This window comes from Rhinichthys klamathensis, unplaced genomic scaffold (genome assembly GCF_029890125.1).
Source record: "Rhinichthys klamathensis goyatoka isolate OS25496 unplaced genomic scaffold, OSU_Roscu_1.1 h1tg000229l_1, whole genome shotgun sequence".
Taxonomy (NCBI): Eukaryota; Metazoa; Chordata; class Actinopteri; order Cypriniformes; family Leuciscidae; genus Rhinichthys; species Rhinichthys klamathensis.
Genome location: NW_026606753.1, coordinates 661,587 through 683,056, shown reverse-complemented (window position 1 = coordinate 683,056; position 21,470 = coordinate 661,587). Strand labels below are relative to the sequence as shown.

Sequence of the window (21,470 nt, the reverse complement as noted above, 5' to 3'; positions counted from 1 at the left end):
CTCTGGGAACAGCCTATTTGTTCAGAAATTTCTTTCTGTCTTACCCTCTTGCTTGAGGGTGTCAATGATGGCCTTCTGGACAGCAGTCAGGTCGGCAGTCTTACCCATGATTGCGGTTTTGAGTAATGAAACAGGCTGGGAGTTTTTAAAAGCCTCAGGAATCTTTTGCAGGTGTTTAGAGTTAATTAGTTGATTCAGATGATTAGGTTAATAGCTTTTTTAGAGACCCTTTTCATGATATGCTAATTTTTTGAGATAGGAATTTTGGGTTTTCATGAGCTGTATGCCAAAATCATCAGTATTAAAACAATAAAAGACCTGAAATATTTCAGTTGGTGTGCAATGAATCTCAAATATATGAAAGTTTAATTTTTATCATTACATTATGGAAAATAATTAACTTTATCACAATATGCTAATTTTTTTAGAAGGACCTGTATATGTATATGTATAAATATATATATTAACTATTTAAATGTCTTTACTGTCACTTGTGACAAATTGAATGCATTCTTGCTGAATAAAAGCATTGATATCCTTCTTCATACTGGCCCCAAACTTTTGAATATTAGTGTATGTTTTTTTTCTGGTCTCATTTGGTACAGTAGATACATTACAAAGAATCAACAATGTTCCCATTTTTATAAATGCAACAGCTTCCTCCAGAAAAAGGCTCCAGTAGAAAAGAAAATGGAACTTTTAAACTATTAAAAAATAATACTTCTTATAATAACATCTGTCTGGAATGTAGTCTAGCTTGATTGAGAATAGAATGACACATAAAATACATATATTGATATGTAATACAACATTGACATTTTGAAGCCTTTTCATTTACTATTTCGTCTGCCTTTGTGAACTTTTAGTTTTTGTACCAGACTTGATTATGTTGTATAATTGGGATTAGTAATGATCGCTGACATATCAAAGATGTTTGAGACAAAATGCCAAAGATCTCTTCTAAATGAGAAAAAATAAGCAAAATGTGTTACAATTATCTTTGCACTTCTCTAAATGAACTCTGCAATCAATATACTGACACGTCTCTTTCTCCTCTTTCTTCCTGAATCTCTTTCACTTCATCACCCTTTGCAGATGCATCATCACTGGAATGGCGTCTGGTAGCATCGTTCTGTTCTACAATGATTTCAACAGATGGCACCACGAATACCAAACTAGATACTGACCAGTGACGGCAGAGGGAACACAGCAACCATGACAATGGAACAAGCGAAGCCACCGTTCATAAAGGCACTACCAATAGTCATGAATGTATTCAAAATATTTCAAGAAGCAAAACTATTTTTTAAAGATGGCATTGCTATATTTTGTAGATCTTATGGAATTTCTTACTATATAAATCCTAGGGGAGGGGTTATATACCTAATATTTGGAGGGGGAAATATCTATTTTTAGCTGTCAAAGTCAATTTTCACCTTTGCTCTAGTGAAAAAGACTGGTCTGAGTGGTCAATAGCTAAGTGACTATATTTACTTCTAGTGTCTATGATAGATGATTTTTTTGTGTGTGTAACTTTGGGCAGGTGAGTTTGTTTTGTTTTTTTCAGTTGCAGTGATTATTTTGACAGGATGTCTCTAAACTTCATGTTTTGTAGTTTAATAGCACAGTTCCTGAAGCTAAAAGGAAGCTGCCTCATTTTTGGGAGAAATAAATTACTCTTCCAAGTGGAACTATTCAATGATATTCCAAAATAAAATTAGATAGCTGCCTGCAGACATATCAAGGCATCCGCTTTAAATGTTCACTTTATGAATGGAAAAGTGGCTTCTTTTCTAATGAGAGCTTTTTTGTCGGTGATTGTTAAACATGAATGGACTTCTTATGTGATCATGTAATGATGTCACTTTATAAACTGAAGGGGCGGAATCTGCATATGAAGGGAAAGTAATGTAGAAATTATATTATCCTTTTGGTTAGAAAGAAGTGATTTGGGGTGTTTGTATCTATCTTTTTATCTTTTTGTTTGTTTATTGTGAGCTCCATATCTATCAAGTGTTCCAGAACTAAATACATTTTTCTTTTCTTTGAGCTGCGAGAGATAACAGTAGATTGAGGAGGGAAAAATATTCATTTCTGTTTAAAGTGTCATCAGAAGCGTTGTTGAGATTTCACCGTTGTGCTTTTACCCTTTACCTTAGTGTATGTAGATCTGAATGTGGGCAGAGCATAATATTATTATGGATAATACTTATATAATACTTATATGGATATTATAATAATATTATGGATAATTACTAGGATCTGTTAAGCTGAGCTCAAAACTGAAATTGGGGGGAATTAACTATATATGATTCATAAAAGCCAGCTCAAAGTATAACCCCATAGATTACACTCAGGGCAAGCAGTGAAAATACAAAGAAAAGTTTATTTCGTGGTTCGAGTCAACTACAGTGTGATTCTGACACTGACCAATTCTGTTTGATTCAGTTGTTTTGTTTTAATAGTTGATGCTATCATTACTGTAATATGTTATATCTCAGCTAAAATGGAATGAGTGTCGTATGACGTGTGTGATGAACTCAAACAATAAAATGGCATTTTGTACCAATAAAAAAAGTTTTCAAAAAATTGTTTTTGTAAAGACGTGCAAATCCAGGGAAGCTAAGATCTTAGAATTAATATGTAAGAAACTTAAACTGTTATTTTGTATCATTTACATAGGCTACTATTATATTGTTTTAGTTTATATTATAAATTATATTTTATTTTTTGTTTTCATTTAAATTTTAGTTTAAGTTTTAGTTTGGTTAAAGTAGGCTAACTTAATTGAAACTATATATTAAACATTAAACTTAGAGTTCATTTTAAGTTGATTTTAAAGCTAATTTTACTTGAAATTATTTATTAAATGGTTTTAGTTGATAACCATGCTTGAAAATGCAATATATTGTGTTTCCGCTAGAGGTCACTATAGCTCAGTTGGGATAAATAATCAAATACACCTGATTCAGTTTATCAGCTCTAGTCTAGTAGACTCCAACGCCTGAAATGGGAATATCAGACAAAGCAGACCGCATTATTAAATTAGAGACAGCTCAATCTGTTTTATGCACTAAACTTGAATGAGATGAGATCATAAGAAACCTGAACATTATGTCAAATTATATATCTGTATCACGATTGTCTAGGTTTGATTTTGACTTTGGTGGGGACATAAAAAAAATCCCCCTACCTTTATTTAAAGGTGCATTGCGCAACATTTCATGTTAAAAATACCTGTTTTTCTAACCCATACATGCTTAAACAATTGCCTGATGGGCTGAATGAGCCCTTCTCTGATCACTGCGATTGCCTCTATAATCCTGTACAGTAAAAAAAATTCTGAGGGATTCGGGACGAAATTTGAGACTGGGCGTGACGTCATGCGCGTTCACGCTCACCTGGCTATGTCTGGCAGGTTTGTGTATTCGCCGCCATTCTCCGTATCAGCGAAGACAACTCGAGCGACAAAACTTTTGTCAACTTTCGACAAAAGTAGAAGATGGATTCTAAGAGACCGGCTTGTAGTTCATTCCAAACCCCAACGCAACTCCACGTAAGACAAAGAAAAGACAACTTTTGTCTAGTGCCACCAAAAGGGCCAAATTGGAGTCAGACAGGCGTCGGAATAAGACGAGAGTCAACATCGGGAAGGCTTTTAAGTTAACAAATGGAGAGATTTCCGGTCTGCTCTAGGGCTCAAACGGGATCCTCAGTTGGCTTTTACAAAGTAATAACTTATATTGTTCATGAACGTGTTTCCATAATAATACAATCATAAGTGGATACAGTAAACACATAAAACAGTTCAACATGGAGATAGATGGAAACAAAAACCGAAGTTTTATACTACCCCCGTTTTCCCCTCACACATAAGTGTGTAATTTACTCAAATGCCTTTCCTTTCATATATTTAAAATGACTTGCAGATTTATAACTTTATTACCTCTGAAGACATTATGACTGTAAACAAAAGATTTGTGCGGCTGATGCTCCTTTGGTTATGAACAGCTTTTGGTCGTGCAAGCCAGGCACGTGCACAGGTAGGGCTCAACCTGTGCAGAGCACATGCCCTTTTTACCGAAGTGCCCTTTTTTTGGTGGTGGTGTTTTTTTTTTTGTTTTTTTTATAAATCAATGCTATTGGTCACCCTTTAAGTCTATCTGTCTGTTTTAAAAATATTTAGCCAATGAAAGATCTTAAAAAGAGCTTGTGTAAATCTTGTTCGATCCTCAAACTGTCAGTAAGGCTGATAACTCCGCCCCCTCTATCGTGACTGAATGAACTGAAGCTCCGCAGCGGCCGCACAGCAGACAGCAGCTGAACGAAGTTTTGCAAGGGTAAACAAAGATCTTGTTGTTTGAATAAGTACTAAACACGTTGTCTATAAAAGCTCATATTTTATTTATTTGATGTCTGACTCAGTGGCGGAGCCAGGGGGTGGCCAGGGGTGGCCATGGCCACCCTTGGCTTAAGCTTGGCCACCCCTTTGGCCACCCCTCTCACAACTGCCGTTTATGTCTCTCTCTCTTTTTTTTCTCTTCTTTTTTTTTTTTTTTTACAAGAATTGCGTTTTTAAAACACAGAACCGTATCTTACGACCACAAAAAACGTGAGACTTTTCAGACGCGCACTCCAACTTCACCTCAGCGCCAGGCGCAAGTCAAACGAGAGCGGAAATGTACAGTTGCCGAATAAGCTTCAGCAGTGATCGGAGCATAGTAAATATCGAGTCGATGTTCCTCAACTGGTGGGTTGCAAGACCGTTTTGAGTGAGTCGCATATGTCCAGTCAAAGAAACAACAACGTAATTCTCTTTTTTTCTGATTCTACTTTTATTTTGAAAGATCTGTGTGAAAGCTTGTGACACTTCCGTCAGATGCGGAGAAAAGCGCGTTGTCCTGAATCAGTTGGCTATCTGCTGTAAGATGAGATATTGCAAGGTCAACAAATGTCAGTTTAACTAACTTTTTGCTGTCCTGTCAGACGTTGTACTGTACTTGCACATCACGCGCAAATGTGGCGTGCTGTAGCCGTAGTTCTGTTGTCAATTAACTCATGAAATAATCAAAAAGGCGATAAAATCTGTGTCAAAACTGCATGCATGTATGTATTTGTTATATATGCGTCACATATGTCTAGACTAAAATATTCTGCCATGTTTAAGGCACAAACTGATAGGCTATGTGGTTTTTTAATGTACAAATAAATGTACATTATGAGTTAAATGTACATTAAATGTACAATATACATGTGAGCACATTTGTACTAGAAGATAGGCGGTAATTTTGCGGTAATTTGGAAAGGACAAAATAAAATGCATAATTTTTAAATCCATAAAATAACTAATTTTACATTCTGCCATTTATGTGCATGTTGACTTCCGCCTTATTCACATTCTTGCACATAGCGATTCAAAAGAGATGTTTCCCCCCCCTTTTTAATTAGGTATGATAGAACGGTTTATATTCTTTATTTTGACTACTAATATAGAAAGTTGAAGAGTTAATTGATTATATAAAATTCAATGAAGGGTAAATAATCTTTGAACTAGAGTCTCTGGATGTATCATCCATGAAGGTGCAACAATGTTGGGGGTTTTGAGAACCAGAACCATGCTAACTGAGCAAGTTTACTATATGACTAAAGAAGTTTAGCTATAGTGTGTGTCCCCTTTATTAATATGCCTGGAGGTGGTAAGTAGCTAATAATAATAAAAAAATATCAAATTCACTCAGTATTCCATGATTCCTAATTCACTACTCTCTCAATTGAATACAAATTAACTGTATTCAGTTGTGTAGGAACAGTCCAATACATTATTTAAACTAATTATTATGTTAAAATAATTAAGATTTATGTGCCACCCCAGACTGTTTGCTGGCCCCTTACTGGCCACCCCTATGAAAAAATCCTGGCTCCGCCACTGGTCTGACTAAGATGTGGGACCTGAGAGAGAGGTCTAGGCTAGCATTTGTCATAGTCATAGCCAATACATACCCTACACTTAAATAGCCTGTGCATACAGTAGCATTTCATTTTTTATAAAATGCGATTTTGACCAAATGTATTTTACAACAGGAAAAACTGAGCGTCTATATATAGCTATAACAATCTATTTGGTAAGCTGTTGATGAAAATGGAATGATGCCGCCGGCGCCGTTTCCATAGGAAAATCATAAGCACAGGTGCGCCCCCGCGCGGTTTGTACTGGAACTACACAAATCGACGAGTGATCCTCGTCACCTACCTAACATATATTTCTAAGAAATGTGTTCTTTGCTTTATGATTGCTGCTGATACACTTAATTTATTAACATTTAATCATGTTATGGCAATAATATTAAATTAAGGTTAATTCAAGGCTGTTAATATGCACGTATTCGCAATGTAATTTGTTATCTATATAGTAGGCTATTCTATACTCTCCGGTCGTCCTCACATGTATAAATGTAGTAAAACATGGTTTTACTACAGTAATATTGTAGTAGTAACTTAAAAAAAAAAACATTACAGAAGATCACTGTTAAATCTTTATATTTTATCATGCAGAATGTAATTCGTGATTTAATTCACTCCAAGGCTTAATTTATTTGATCCAAAATAAGCAAAAACAGTAATATTGTGAAATATTTTTACAATTTAAAATAACTGTTTTCTATTTGAATATATTTTAAAATGTAGCCTAATTTATTTCTGTGGTCAAAGCTGAATTTTCAGCATCTTTACTCCAGGTCAGTACTCTTCAGAGTCACGTGATCCTTCAGAAATGCTTTTCACTGCAACTGTACTTTTCACACTATTTTATAATTTTTTTCATTGCTGGCTTATTTTAGAGACCTTCAAGAGACCAACATTGGTCCTCCACAGTATCAAGTTTTTGCCATCAAATTCTTCTTTGCAATCAGATTCTTTTAAAAAATTAGGTTAATTAAAGAGACTGTTCACGCCACGTCTGTTCCTGAGCCGGTTAAGAACCAACTCCGAAGCCTTTGCTCAGAGGAGAGACTCTCAGACCTTCATGGCCGCAGTGAAGTCATACACATCTTCAAGCATGGCTCATAGAAGGTTGCTGTTGTAATTAGGTTTAAAGAAGCCCTAAAACCTTGTATATCTATTATATTATGGTTGTTATTAATAGTGAATAAATCTAAAGCTTTTGAGACTATTCTTTTTTGATTTGTCATGAAGATGTGACCATTTCCTCCTTTTTATGTACGCTTGCTAAATAATCTTGATATAAAAAAAGGGAGGGGGGTGCCCTTTTTCAGTTTCAGCACATGCCCCTCAAAAGGTCTGTGCACGGCCCTGGTGCAAGCGTGCGTATGCGTGCACGAGCCTGCACACCTCTGGTTGCAGTTTCGCTTGTCGCCAGAGAGGGCATAGTTCTGCAAAAACTCAGAGACTTGCGCAATGCACCTAAGATATGGTGGCCAACATTCATAAAGGGAGTTATTTTTTTTTTTATGTTGGAGTGTCCCTGACACAATTGGTAATTTTGGGTATGCAAACCAACATTACAATTTAGCTTTCTGTACTTCGTTCTAAAATAAGTAAACAAGCATACAATGAAAACTGAAGAGAAAAAATAAAAATGTTCAGGGATTGACATAAATTTACACAAGTGAATGTGTCAAGAAAGACATTAGGCTATATAGAGCATAAACAAGTTTGTTTGCAAGGGTGGTACTCGCTATAGTGTGCAATTTATCTTCATCTTTACTGATTGTGGTAATGAGCGAGTTAAAGATGCTGGTGTCAAGGTAACATTTGTAAAAAATAAAATAAAATAAAAACTTGTAAATTCAACTTGTCAAAATTTCTTTAGAAAGTGTTGTGCCCAATTTCGACTCTCCGCCACTTGGATTCAGCGTGATACTCACGTGCTCTCACCACACATAATCTGTGAAGACATCACTGAGCAACGAGGACACGGACAACGCGCAGACAGACAAGACAGTCTAGTTACTTTTGATGAAACAAAGTAGGCTATCAGCTTTCAAATGGTTTATTACGAAAAAAATGTTTTTTTAGGAAATTCAAACAATAAATTCTGTTTTGGCGCTCTTAAAGGGTTAGTTCACACAAAAATGAAAATTCCGTCAGTAATTACTCACCCTCATGTTGTTCCAACCGCGCAAGACTTTCGTTCATCTTCGGAACACAAATTAAGATATTTTTGATGAAACCTGAGAGCTGGATCACTCCTTCATAGGCTGCTATGTAACTGCAAATGTCGGCTCAGAAAAGTTAGAAAAGACATCGTTAAAATAGTCCAAGTGGCTCAACCTTAAGTTTATCAAGCAACGATAATACTTTTTGTGCGCAAAAAAAAAAACACCCACAAAAATAACGACGTTATTCAACTATTCATTTTCTTCCATGTGGGCCTCTGACGTGAGTTCACGAGAGCGCCACGGCGCATGCGCGAGAACTGGGAAGATGACGCAGATGGGTCTCGATGTAGTGTTTACAATGGTTCTAAAGTGTGCATTTTACTTGGAATCGTGAGAAACCAACGAGAAAACGTAAAAGTGCCTTACCAATGCAGCAAAATTAATGGCTTACTTTTCCATTAAATGATCATGAGCGTCATCTTCTCAGTTCTCGCGCATGCGTCGACATGGAAGAAAATGAATAGTTGAATAAAGTCATTATTTTTGTTTGTTTTTCTCACAAAAAGTATTCTCGTCGCTTGATAAACTTAAAGTTGAGTCACTGTAGTCACTTTGACTATTTTAATGATGTCTTTACTAACTTTTCTGGGCCGGCAGATGCAATTACATAGCAGGCTATGAAGGAGTGATCCAGCTCTCAGATTTCATCAAAAATATCTTAATTTGTGTTCCGAAGATGAGCGAAAGTATGGGGTTGGAACAACATGAGGGTGAGTAATTACTGACGGAATTTTCATTTTTGGGTGAACTATCCCTTTAATGCATAGCCTGATTTCTAGCGAAGTGCACTTGAACAGATCATCTCTGGACTATTCACTACTAGTTACAGTACAAAATAAACATGAAGGAACATCAGAGGGTATGTTGAAAGAACCAGTAAAACTTACTGAAATGTATCACGTTATCGGTCAATCAGTGTTTCAACCAGTGGCGTTAGCATCTGGGCATGCAGGCATAGGCGAGGGTGAACCAACGGCTAGATGCGATTCCTCCTTAAAGCTGCAGTCCGTAGCTTTTTTGGGTAAAAATGATCCAAAATACATATTTGAGAAAATACATAACCAGCCAGTGTTCAAAACTATCTGCTTGCCTTAGCTCGATTTAAAACGGTAACGTTAAGCTTGTAATTAGGGGTGTGCCGGTTTCAGAATTGGTGATGACGGTTATGACGTAACGGTGCGTAACATTAGGTGTGTTCGACTTCATGCAGCTCTGCGCAGACCGATCCCCGGCTGACTTGAAGCAGTGCATGCCGGTTAGAAATTTTGTCCGACTTGATGGCGTTGCAACGTTCGTCTGTTATAGGACAACTTAGTTTGAAACGAGCAGACACTGATTAGCTACTTGCTCTACGTTTATTTTAAATTAACAGCAAGACAACTAGCAGTGAATGTGCTTTCCATTAAATGAATCACACACAGTAAACTAATCCTTAACCAAAAAAAAACAGGCCTTTCTTTCTCAGGCTGCAAAGATGAAGTTGACGATGCTGACTCGCGATCTTCGCAGTAGTCAACGCGCCAGAGAGAAATGCACATTTCACACGGATTACATAAGCAGAGAGCAGTCTGTAGTCTGTTTTCTTTCGGTTTGAATTGTTCTGTTTAAAAGTAGACATGTCTGTGAGGCAAGTAGGCTACCTTATATGCTGAGTTTCGGTTCATTTATGAGACGAGCTCCAGTTCACGCGCCGGCGCCTCCGTTTCGTGATTATCTATTGTCTGCTATATTTACTTCTTATTTATTAAATCCAGGCAATTGGTTGATGAAACATTGATTTAAAATTAAGATACAATTAATACAAAACGAAAGTCACTTTAAAGAAAAGTTTTGTGCTTTCTGTTTGATGTCTCTGTGAACGTTTTACTCTGTGAGATGTGATTAAATGTCACGTCTTTTAGTGGCGCTTTCATACCGGTCACATTGTTTTTTCCTCATAAATGCGAACAGATACATAAAATAAAATGAATATTTTATATTCTGTGGAGACTACTGTTACTCATAATTTGTATTCTGAATACGTAACACCGGTACATGTATTCTGTTACTCCCCAACAGTGATATTAGTATAACCTTATCTGCAAGATATTTTAATAACACAGTTTTGGCGGTTATAGAGTTCTAATGAAGGTGTTCAACTATAACCGTCGGTCTCACGGTTATATAATAACCGTCACACCCCTACTTGTAATAATGTTTTTAATTCCAGTGGTACTGATTTCCGCGGGAAATTCGAGTATGTCTTTGCGTCATTACGTCACATCTGTACACATAAAGGAGTCTCGGCTAGTATAAGCTATATTGAGTCATTACGCCACATCAGTTAAAGAAGGTGTCTTGGCTAGTAGGCTATATTGAGGAGGTTGGAGGTGGAGATTTATAGCCTTTTCTCACAGCACTTGATATAATTAAACTTATCAATTTGATGGCGGATCCAGAAAGGTTCAAACGACAATCACCAGTGACAACAGATTCACCCGCTGTAAAACGAAAAAAAAAACTTCGTTCGGACTTCGGAGTGGCTACAGAAAAAAAGAGACCGCAACCGGACCCATGCGAAAACAAGGATACATATCGGAAGGACATTACATGTAGTCACGCAATGCTGACGTTGTTAACATTAACAATTTGAGAACAAAGTATAATTTGCACGGTTTTGCGTGATATGATAACTTATAAGCGATTGTTAGATTTAATCAGCGCGATTTACTGCAATGTCAGAACCAGAACAAAAGTGGATGTTTCTTACCTGTTCAGATGACATTTTCCGGTGAAAATTCTTATGTTGGTCATACTTCCAAAAAGAATAATCTGTGATTCTGAATGACAGTATCCACACTGGCGCGGTGACTGACAGCCTCACACACTCTCCTCAAACATTCTGTTCATCCACACTGTGCCGTGTCGAAGTACAACTCACGTAAGTTAATAATTCCGCGAATAACTGCAATTGCAGATTTCGAACAGAGATGGCGACAAAGAGGAAAAACTGCGGACTGCAGCTTTAAAAACACATTTAAATATAGACTAGGCTATGGCTATCTTTTTCATTGAGAATGCAGGAAGCCGTGAAATAAACACCTATGACATTTGAATTTGCTGAAAGAAAGGCCTGGAGAATGCAAATGCAACTAAAATGATTGAGTAGTTTTGTGCTTTTACATTTTGGGCTGCTTTGCCAAGATCGTTGCATGCAGCTTATTATTGCCATTGGCTGAGCCTTGGTTATTTAGACTTTTTTTTTATTTGTTCAGTTCTGGTTGTGAAAAATTGTCGGGTAGAGTGTTTTTTTTTATTTTTCATTTGTATCTTGGTGTGTTTAGCTATGAATGGATCGGAATGGAATGTATTTGCTATATGCAGTCCTTTGGCATCTCACTGTGGTCTTGTTTGGGATAGCAGGTTGATCAATACCAATAGCCTATTGCTGTTTAGCGGTTTTATCTTTATTTATTTATTTATTTTTTATATAAATAATAACATGGATTTCAACAGTAATAACACTAGACTACAAATGTTTTTGTGTTTAAAAGAAGATTCGGGGAGCCTTTCAATATTGATTCGGAGAGGGTGGTCTTGGAGTAAAAAAGGTTGTTAGCGCTTGTAGGCTATATCTATATCTAAATGTATCTCAATTATATTTCAAACTGGGAGTTTTGCAGCGTGGATGCTGTATCTGGCTGTTCTGTTCCATTCCGTTATGCTCTGTGTCTAGCTATCTTTGAACCCAAAACGCTTGTACAGAGTCTGAAAAAGAATGATGAATATTAGGCTACATCTAATTAATTGTTTCATCTTTTACGGTAGCGTAATTGGTGTCGATGTATCTCGTTATACTGATGTCATCGTTCAGTAGTTCTCATATAATTGTGTCAATGCGGGCAGATCAATAATAGGCTACTGTTGAATATTAAAGGTCCCCAAGCAAGCCAGAGGCAAGGAACCAAACCTCCATCAGGTGACAGAATGGAGAAAAAAACCTTGGGAGAACCCAGGCTCAGTTGAGGGGCCAGTTCTCCTCTGGCCAATGAACGAACAGTGTGTGATTATGATTCAGTCAGAATTCAGCATTCAGAAGATTTATCCAGTTCCATCTGGATAAATAGCCTAGTCATTCATCTCAAATCAATTGCATTTTGAAATGGTAATACTTTGTTGTTATATTGTGTCATTCTGAACAGGGGGGGTTAGTTCAATGAACAAATGGCCTTATTTGTGTTGTATTCCAAGCAATTGAAAAGTGTTACAAGAAAAAAAAATATATCATTGGTTGTGAGTTTTGAGATTTGAAGTCTCATTTGAAGTGATTGTAAAAAAACAAAAAAAACAAAAAAACATCATAGCCTTAAAAATGCAGACCTTTGACAGTGCCCCTAATGTTATTGCCTTCACTACACACTTTCTGATTATATGATTTGTTGTAGCTGTCTTTTCCACTCACTTAAGCTGTTTTGATTATAATTGTTTTTGGAGACTGTCGATCACACTCACATTATTTGAATTGTTTCAATTATTTTGATGTTTGCCAAACCATATTGTGGTATAATACATGTAAAGCGTCAACCTTTTTTTACATTTCGGTGAGAAGGATTTAGATGTAGCCTAGCCTAACTAATAGCGCAATTAATAACTATCAAAAGCTAAATAGAATTAACAGCACACTATTATCATGCCTTCTTTTTTCAGATTAGTAAGATTCATCTTTCATTTGTTGTGTTTTAGAGACAATTTGAGCAGTTTATCCGAGATGCTTTGGTGGAAGATTTACATGAATGTTCAATACACATGGTGTGCTAAAATAGCACCGGCTGAGGGAGCAGCTGCAAGAAAAACGCAGTAATGAGTGAACTATATCGCCACCTGCTGGCAACATTGAGATTTAAAAAAAAAAAAAAAATGTAAATGATGTGCTGACAATCACTACAATGGCATGTGCATCGTTTATCTTATAAGTGTGGCGCAAATTAAGGAGCCAGACTGAATAGCCCTGATGTAAGTGTTGTGGATGTGTGTACGTAAGCGTTAGTACATACAGAGGAACAAGCTTATAGAGGGAGGGGACATCTTTATTCATTGATCAGTAAAACAATTTGCTCAATGAATGAGCAACGTCCTCTACAATAAACATCAGCATCATCATCATCATCATCATCATCCAAAGTCTACAATACCAATTTAGCAGCAACATGTTAACATGGGGGAAACAGAGTGGTAACAAAGTAGTATCATTTAGAAAAAGTCACAGTTTTTCTTTCTATCTGTATCATTAAAAAGGATTCGCAAGGAGGATATTTTAAAAAGAGGTTTATTGGCGGCTATGGACGCTACTGTTATTTTTTTGAACTATGGCATGTGCTCTATACTGAATACATGGGGAGATTTTAACTATACATTTAAACTCTAATATAAAGCACGTCTGTGTCACCATACAAATTTTTAGGAGATTCGACAAAAATATACAATGTTTTCACTTCACATTTGAAGATTTATAACACCACTAGGCTTTTTTTTTTCTCTTTTTTTTTTATGGTAAATACAACAGTCCCATTGGTCAAACCAACCAAATGAAGGAGACACAACGTTAGTTATTCTACTCAGTAAGCTATGAGTGATTTAAATTGGTAAGAGGAATATAAATTAATATATATTAAGAAATTCCAACTGTAACTCCAGGGAAGCAAAGGGCTATACCGAGTATAAGTAATGTGACGGTATTTTTGATACAATAAATACACATGGTTTATAATGTGGCAGAAGAGAGCGTGTGTGTGTGTGTGTGTGTGTGTGTGTGCGCGCGCACGCATGCTGGAAGAGATCATCTGTGTACACTTCGTGGGTAAGGTGTGTGTGTGTATAGAAGCAGCTATGATAGTGTGTGTTTGTGTGGTAAACTGTAAGCAAATAGGAGGAGTGACCTCCTCTCTCAGCGAATCCCCCTGCAGTCTCCATAGTGATACTTTATCTCACCTTCACAAAGTCCAGGTGAAATGAGTTACGGCAGTCCAGAAAACCGTGTAAAAGAATGGCACAAAGAAAGACACAAAAAAGTGAAACGTGTCGTCAGGGTGTGTTTGCTTTCCATTCTGGTCTGAGGTGATTTTTCCAAACAAAAAAAAACAAATGTAATCAGAAATGTCACAGTACCTAAAATGATGGCAAATAAAAAAAAAAACCTCTAAAATCTATTTTTTGTCTTTTTTTTCTCCACTTCATAATAAAAAATAGGTTTGTTCTTTATCTTACAGTAATCCATTATCTCCTTTGAAGGAAAAAACATTAGTCCAACACTGACAAAAAAAGGTAAAACAGGGGACTTCAAACAAGGGGGGGGTGGGGGTGAGGATGTATTTCTTCGTTTTCGTTTTTAGGATGGACATTTTGTGCAGCCACACTTGACGACCTTTTCCACCTCCTGTACAAAAGAGGATCCGTCTGTGCATTGGAAGGTGTATTTCCTGCGTTTGCTGCGGAGAGGGGCGCAGCAGGAGGTCCCGTCCCCACAGCTGCCCCGACACTCTAAACGGGAGACCTTCTCTGTGCTTTGGCACGCTGCGTAGCCCTGCTGCGTCTGATAGTGATCTCGGACCCGTTCCCCCCGACACGCCATCTCTACAGAGAGAGAGAAAAAAAAAAGATTGAGCACTATATTGCATATATAGTATCAATCGTGATTTTTCTTCATGAAATTTTTACTGGGAAATTGAAAGGTAACTCCTAAGAAAATACAAAGTGTGAAAGTAGAAAAAGGAAGAGGAGAGACGATGGTTGTAGGGGCTGCAGGAATATGGGTGTCTCAAAGCTTGAGGTTTATTAGTGACTCAAGAAAGGAAGAAATTGAAGATGAACACTAACATGCATCCCTCACCTGGCGGACCTGAGTGGGGTCCACACCGCTTTCAGTAGCAGCTTGAAGGTTACAGGAAGTTTAAAAACGAACGTTAGTAAAAACAACAACAATAATAGCGTAGGATTAGCTCCTCGCAGGGTTAGCATTTCTACAGAAAAATAAACAGAAGTTTAGAATGAAAGCACAACTTAACAACATACTGTGGAAGAATTAAAGACATTTTTGAAACATGCAAGCACATGTTCCAGTACAGGTGAGTACCTGTCTTCATGGTAAAAATGAGACCATGCATATGCTGCTTTAAACGTGAAAAAAGGGACCACAGCTACAAATTTCTAGAGTTGCCAGGTGACATGACTAGTGGTGATAAAATGCTATGACTTTTGTTTCCTATTGAGAAAATTAAAGATTAGAGGAGAAGGTTATTAGAAGATTTATGCCCCGTTTACACGAAGGGAAGACGCAGATATTTCCCTGCGGTTTGGCCTCTCATTTACACGAAAACCCTGTTCTTATCACAGAAAACGATGGGAGAAACAGGGTTTTAGGTTCTCAAACGTAACATTATGCGCCAAAAAATGCTTAACGTCATGTGAGCGCCCAGTTTGGCAAAGTTATGATGGCGCTCGATGGCGTATTTATGCGGGTTGATGGAAATTACAACTTTTTTTGAAAAAAAGGGGGGGGGTATTCGTTTAAATACCCGGCTATGTGTAAATGTGGCATTACAGAGCACAAGTTGTATGTAAAATGTCCCATGTGTACCATAATTTGCGCGAGTAGCTTAAATGCACTGTAAGTGCCATAAATTATTTTTAAAAATGCTATAGTCTCTAATTAAAATTCAATTTGAAATCCAATTTTAGGATTTTATTATATTACTATACTGACCAACACTAATACGTCCACAAAGTGTATAATATAGCCTATTAAATATTATTATCGGCTTATAATATCATATTTTCGGCCAATATTCAGATTCTTTTGTCAATTAAAAACAAACAAACACTAAAACCTATAATGGTTGTAGTGATTTTGGCCATCATAATATACATATACAAATTTTGAGATTTTCAAAAGCTTACTTCTATCAATGTTATTAGATTAATGATTTTAAAGATTAATGTTAAGTGAGCAATAGATGACAGCAAAGGTAATCCAAAAATAAAAAAAAAGGAAATGAGCATGAGCACAATTAAAAATCAAATATCGACCAATACCGATAAATTTAAAAACAGCACAAATAACGTCCGATAACAGATATGGTAGGACTGCTGATACAGTGTACATCCCTAGGTAAGGCTTAGGGAAAAATACTTTCCTGTTGCTTGATTTAAAAGTTGACAAAACATTATTTAAAAATGTTTTCACCTTATTAAAGCCTCGGCTGTATTGGAGAAAATGAAATCACTTTCAATGTTATTTAGTGGACATTTCACTTGGAAACTGCAATTTCTTGTAGCTATGGCAAATTTTTTTTAAAAAACCTACTGTATGCAATGTCACATTTTTCTCTCATGAGATCAGGTTTCATTGAAAGGTTGAAACCACGCCGCCGTACCTCTATCACAGCTTTGCCCCGTGTAGCCGCTGTTGCACTCGCAGTAGGCTTTCCCCAGCCCAGACACGCGACAGCGCCCGTGTTTACATGCTATGTACTGACAGGGACTCAACTGCTCCTCTTCATCACACAATACACCAGCAAAGCCTGGATGACAGCGACAGCTGTACGAGTACGAGTTTATGGGCAAACAGGAACCGTGGATACACCTGAGACAGACACGCACACACAAAATTACAAAAAAATGTAACATAATGAAACTAGTGTGTGTGTGTGTGTGCATTTTTCGGTCTCTTACTTGTTCCCGTCACATGGGTTGTTGATCTGCTGGTCACACAGAGGGCCAGTCCATCCGGCCTCACACTCACAGCTGAAGGAGGATTGTCCGGTGGCATGGCACTGCCCGTGAGCGCACACACTCCGCTGGCAGGGCTGGCAGCCGGGCACCACCCCCTCCTGCAGCAGGAACTGAGTGAGGTCCTGGAGCTGGTCATTAATGTAGAGGTTTCGGATACAGCCGTGGAAACTAGAGCCGTTCCTCCCGGAGCTCTGACGCAATGAGGCCAATCCAGACTGCTGAGGAATTCCTGAGAAAAGAGGAGCTTATTATTTGATTTTTAGATTTTTTTAATTGCTATGAAATTCTGGGAAGATCCAGAGTTAGAAGCAGACCTAACCAAGTTTCAAAGTGGCCGCTGTGTTGTACATACCCCCAAGGTAAAGCGGGGCAGGGCTGGGTGCTGGGCTGGGACTGTTGGCAGTGTTGATGGATTTGGGGCTTCCTCCATCAATGGACAGTGACAGAGACTGATCCTTTGCCACCAGCTCCACTACATGAAAACTGCCATCATTTATCGTCTCAACACTAGGGAGAGAGCAGAAGTGAACAGTGAGGGTAATCTCAAAATAATAGTTTGGTCAATAATTTAAAAGGGGTCATGAATTGAGAAATAAAAATGTCTTTGATCTTTTCACATATAAGAGATCATTGTACTATTAATAATACCCTGAGAGTTTCAGAACCTCCAAATTACCTTGTTATTCCAGAAACAGCTTTTATTGAAACCAAGCTCAAAAAATGACTCGTTTCGGATTTTGTCACATTATTACGTCATGGTGCGACGAAAGGACGCCTCTGCAGAAGATCAACGCCTACTTCTACATCATTGCCTCTTTAGCCCCGCCCACCGATTCACACATGTCATGTAGTAGTAAATACGAGAGAGAGACGCAAATACAGGAATACTCCAGCAACAAAACGATAGAGATGCCTCTTGAGGATTACAAGACTCTTTGAAGTGCCACGTTGTGTCTTTGCATTGCCTTCCTTGTGATCCTAACATTAAGAAAGTGTGGATGAACTTTTTTTTTTTAACAAAGTTCCAGTCAGATCGCATCAGTAAGACATGTCGCGTCATTTTTTCGCTTCGTTTTACTGCGGATTTGTTTTTAAACAAGACACCGTTCGGCGCAGGCTTTTCAGTAAGACTGAAAATAAAAGATGATGCAGTGCCGCCTATATTGGATCTGACAGTAATGTCGCAACACACAAGTCTGAGTAACAGTGTTTTTACCATGTGTCACTATTGCTTTGTCTGATACAGATCGTTTGATATGTACTGAGTATTTATACTGTAGCGCCACAGTCAAACTGTGAATAGTTGTGATTTGCTCTTTCCTTTGCTTCGGCATTTAGAGAACAATGCTTTTGCTTTTGTTTTTGTTTTAATCTAAGCCATTCGCTGTAATCCTGAATAAAAGCTTCGGTGAGCGAGATCTGTTTCTTCTGTTTTGTCTTCAGTAAGACATTACAACATGTTTTCACACCTCACCAAATGACAATGTATACGTTTGAAACTTAATCGAAAAAGATGAACGATGAATGGCATATAAGAATGAAAGTGCGACAAACAATGGTACATTCAATTATAATTGTGGTAACTCCATGTATTTAAAATTTATTTGACTTATAAAGCATTTGTAATATGCATAAATGTAACCAGATATTTTTCAAAATCTGAATTTTTCAAAACAAATTCACACGTGTTAATTTGGTGGGGATGTTGAAAATTATTTTAATATGCAAAACCCAATTACCCAATCATAGCAGTGGCCATTTATTTCAAGTCGTGAATGCTTGTTTTGACCCTCACCCATCAAAACAAGAGAGGGTCAAAAACAGGATAGAAAGTAGCCTATTACTTCTAAATCTCTTTTTGATGTAAAAATCTTGATAACATTATAAGTGGACTTCAAAGAACATTTAAAAATGTAAAAAAAAAAAAAAAAAAAAAATGCAGTTGATGACCCGTTTAAATTGATTAGACTTCATAAAAAAAAATTCTTCAGAAGAAAGATTTTTCCTCATTACTGTTGAGAAAAAAACAAGCTTTTAAGGTTTTGCTTCTACCAGAGATCTTCAAAAGGAGTCTGTGACCCTCCGCCAACTACTTTTTGATCTCAGTCTAATTTCAGTTAAAAACGAAAATAACTCAAACCAAACACCTTAACCAAAGCTAAAGTTGAGTATAAAATGGCAGTTGAGATACTCTTTTCTTTCTTATTGTGATTTGTGACATCTATCCTTGAAACGGCTTCATGAACAAGAAAAAAGGCAGACCGGGACTTGATTTTGTCCATTGGGAATTGATTGGATCGTTGAATTGATATGGTTTGTTAATGCTGTCATCTCATGTGAGTGACACGTGCCAGTAAAGACGTCACCATAGAAGAGAAGATTCACATGAATAAAAAAAAAATGTTCACGGATAAATCATTTATAATAAATGCTGCAATATTTTTTTTAAAAAGTCAATTTCGATTTATGGTGCCTTTAAGATTTCATTATTGCTCCCACATTAAAATATATCAATTAACATTTAATTCTAATGTACTAGTATATAATTCTGAAAATAATGATTGTTTTAATGGCTTTGAAACAAAACCATCATAACTGTATGGAAATACAATAATATGGAAATATGTACATTACTATAGGCTAAAATGCAACCCTGAATTTTATACCATATGTAATGGGGGTCCTGCTTTACCCCTCTATCATTATGATATTCTTCGCCTGAAATAAGGTGTAAGACCCCTGGCTGAAAATTCTCTTAGTTTCTCTCTAGAGAGAGAGAGAGAGAGAGAGAGAGAGAGAGAGAGAGTGTCACGTGATCCTTCAGAAATCATTCTAATAGGCTGATTTGTTGCACAGAAACATTTCTTATTATTATCAATGGTGAAAATAATTGTGCCGCTTAATATTTTTGTAGAAATTGTGATACATTTGTTTCAGCATTCATTGGTGAATGGAAATAAATAGAAAACTATTGAAATAGAAATCTTATGTAACATTATAAATGTCTATCACTTTTTATAAATGTAATGCATCCTTGCTAAATAAAAAGTAAAATGTCTTTAAAAAATGACTGATCCCAAACTTTTGAATGGTATATGGAGTCTGGGGTAAATGTAATGAGATGTATTGATAGATGATTGTCCTGGTCTTGATTTAGCATATTGTAAAATGTATAGTTCCAACTCTAAATTCTGAGTGAATGAGCTGTTGTAAACTGCCTACAGTATCGAAATCGTGTGTGTACCTGTAGATGGCAGATGGAGGATATGATCCAGAATCATAACTGACTCTCAGTCTGCCTCTGTAGAGCTCCACAGCGATGTGTTCATTATCTCCTTTATACAGCAACACCCCGTTATCCTCATCTGTGGCGATCTATTACACACATACAGACCACATGAGTGTGTGTATATGCGTTTTTCTCACTCACACTCAAAAACACAAGCAGAATGGTATTTTTTATGACATGTACCTGTAGTGATATGTTGGCCTGTTCTGTAATGAGGTTGGAGGGGATCTGCAGGAACGATTCTCTATTGATGAAGTTGACGCTGACCAGCCTCTCACAGTGCACGCCCTGGTAACCATGGAGACACTGACACACAGGATCTGTGTCCTTGACAACACACTGTGCACCGTTGGCACAGTCATAGTGGTCACACGGACTTGTTCTCGGCAGGACCATTGGAGGAGAGAACTCGCAGAACAGCCCACTGCGCACACACACACACACACAGTGAGACACGTATTCCACACGGTGATCTCTGATGATCTAGTGTGTTGGTGTATTCATGCTAACCTGTATCCTTCTGGGCACACACACGTGTAACCATTCACAGCATCAATACACTGAGCCCCGTTTTTACATTTATTATCTTCACAATCATCAAAATCCACCTCGCAGTGCTCCCCGGTGTAACCTGGAGTACACTCGCACCTACACAAGCACACACACAAAACAACATCATTAACATTTAAAACTCACATCTTCATCTTTAACTCCCATCATTTCAGTGCTGCAGATTCACATCCAATATAAATATTCCATAGTTATGCCAAAATACCATGTTACTATGGTAAATCCATGGTAAATGTTGGTGATTTGTGGATTAGAAAGCTTTTTAACTGGTTCGTTCAGGGCGTCAAAGTGTTTCTCCTGTTCTCCATGTTAATGCTGTTGAGAATGTCAGCGCTGTTTCATCAGGCTTTAAACTAGTTTAAATCACTGAGACATTTGTGTTTGATAACTGAATTCTTCACTGAATTCGTCATCAATTCTGAGGTGAATTCACTTCTTACTGAATCAGCGCTGTTAAGCCATAGTTTTATAGAAACCACATATACAGTAGTTCATTTTTACTATAGTAGTGAGGAGCCATGAAGGGTTTTACCTGTGGTTTCCATGGCAAATTTGAATAAGATTTGAATCCTAACTCAGTCGCACTGTCAGAATATTTACATGTTGCCCTATCCCATAATAAGAGTAAATTTGCATCTGCATCCCAACCCAAGCTCAGTGTTTTACTG

General features: G+C 37.2%; 2 protein-coding genes across 18 annotated transcripts in view; one reads left to right on the top strand and one right to left on the bottom strand.

The window, feature by feature from the left end:
• lrba (LPS responsive beige-like anchor protein) overlaps positions 1 to 2,577 on the top strand; it is a 268,042-nt gene extending 265,465 nt beyond the window's left edge. For both annotated transcript variants that reach the window (XM_056265070.1, XM_056265069.1), the window contains exon 56: positions 1,096 to 2,577. In XM_056265070.1, coding sequence (XP_056121045.1) covers positions 1,096 to 1,186 — 91 coding nt within the window. In that variant the 3' untranslated portion in view covers positions 1,187 to 2,577. The remainder of the gene's footprint in view (positions 1 to 1,095) is intronic.
• Positions 2,578 to 13,222: 10,645 nt separating this feature from the next.
• Positions 13,223 to 21,470, bottom strand: part of slit2 (slit homolog 2 (Drosophila)) — a 72,939-nt gene continuing 64,691 nt past the window's right edge. For 15 of the 16 annotated variants that reach the window (XM_056265071.1, XM_056265076.1, XM_056265077.1 and 12 more), the window contains 7 exons: positions 20,743 to 20,880; positions 20,416 to 20,656; positions 20,188 to 20,318; positions 17,296 to 17,450; positions 16,884 to 17,172; positions 16,586 to 16,794; positions 13,223 to 14,786 (listed from right to left, as the gene is read on the bottom strand). In XM_056265071.1, coding sequence (XP_056121046.1) covers positions 14,542 to 14,786; positions 16,586 to 16,794; positions 16,884 to 17,172; positions 17,296 to 17,450; positions 20,188 to 20,318; positions 20,416 to 20,656; positions 20,743 to 20,880 — 1,408 coding nt within the window. In that variant the 3' untranslated portion in view covers positions 13,223 to 14,541. Of the gene's footprint in view, positions 14,787 to 15,042; positions 15,084 to 16,585; positions 16,795 to 16,883; positions 17,173 to 17,295; positions 17,451 to 20,187; positions 20,319 to 20,415; positions 20,657 to 20,742; positions 20,881 to 21,470 lie in introns of all 16 variants that reach the window. The other variant, XM_056265087.1, reaches the window with a different exon arrangement.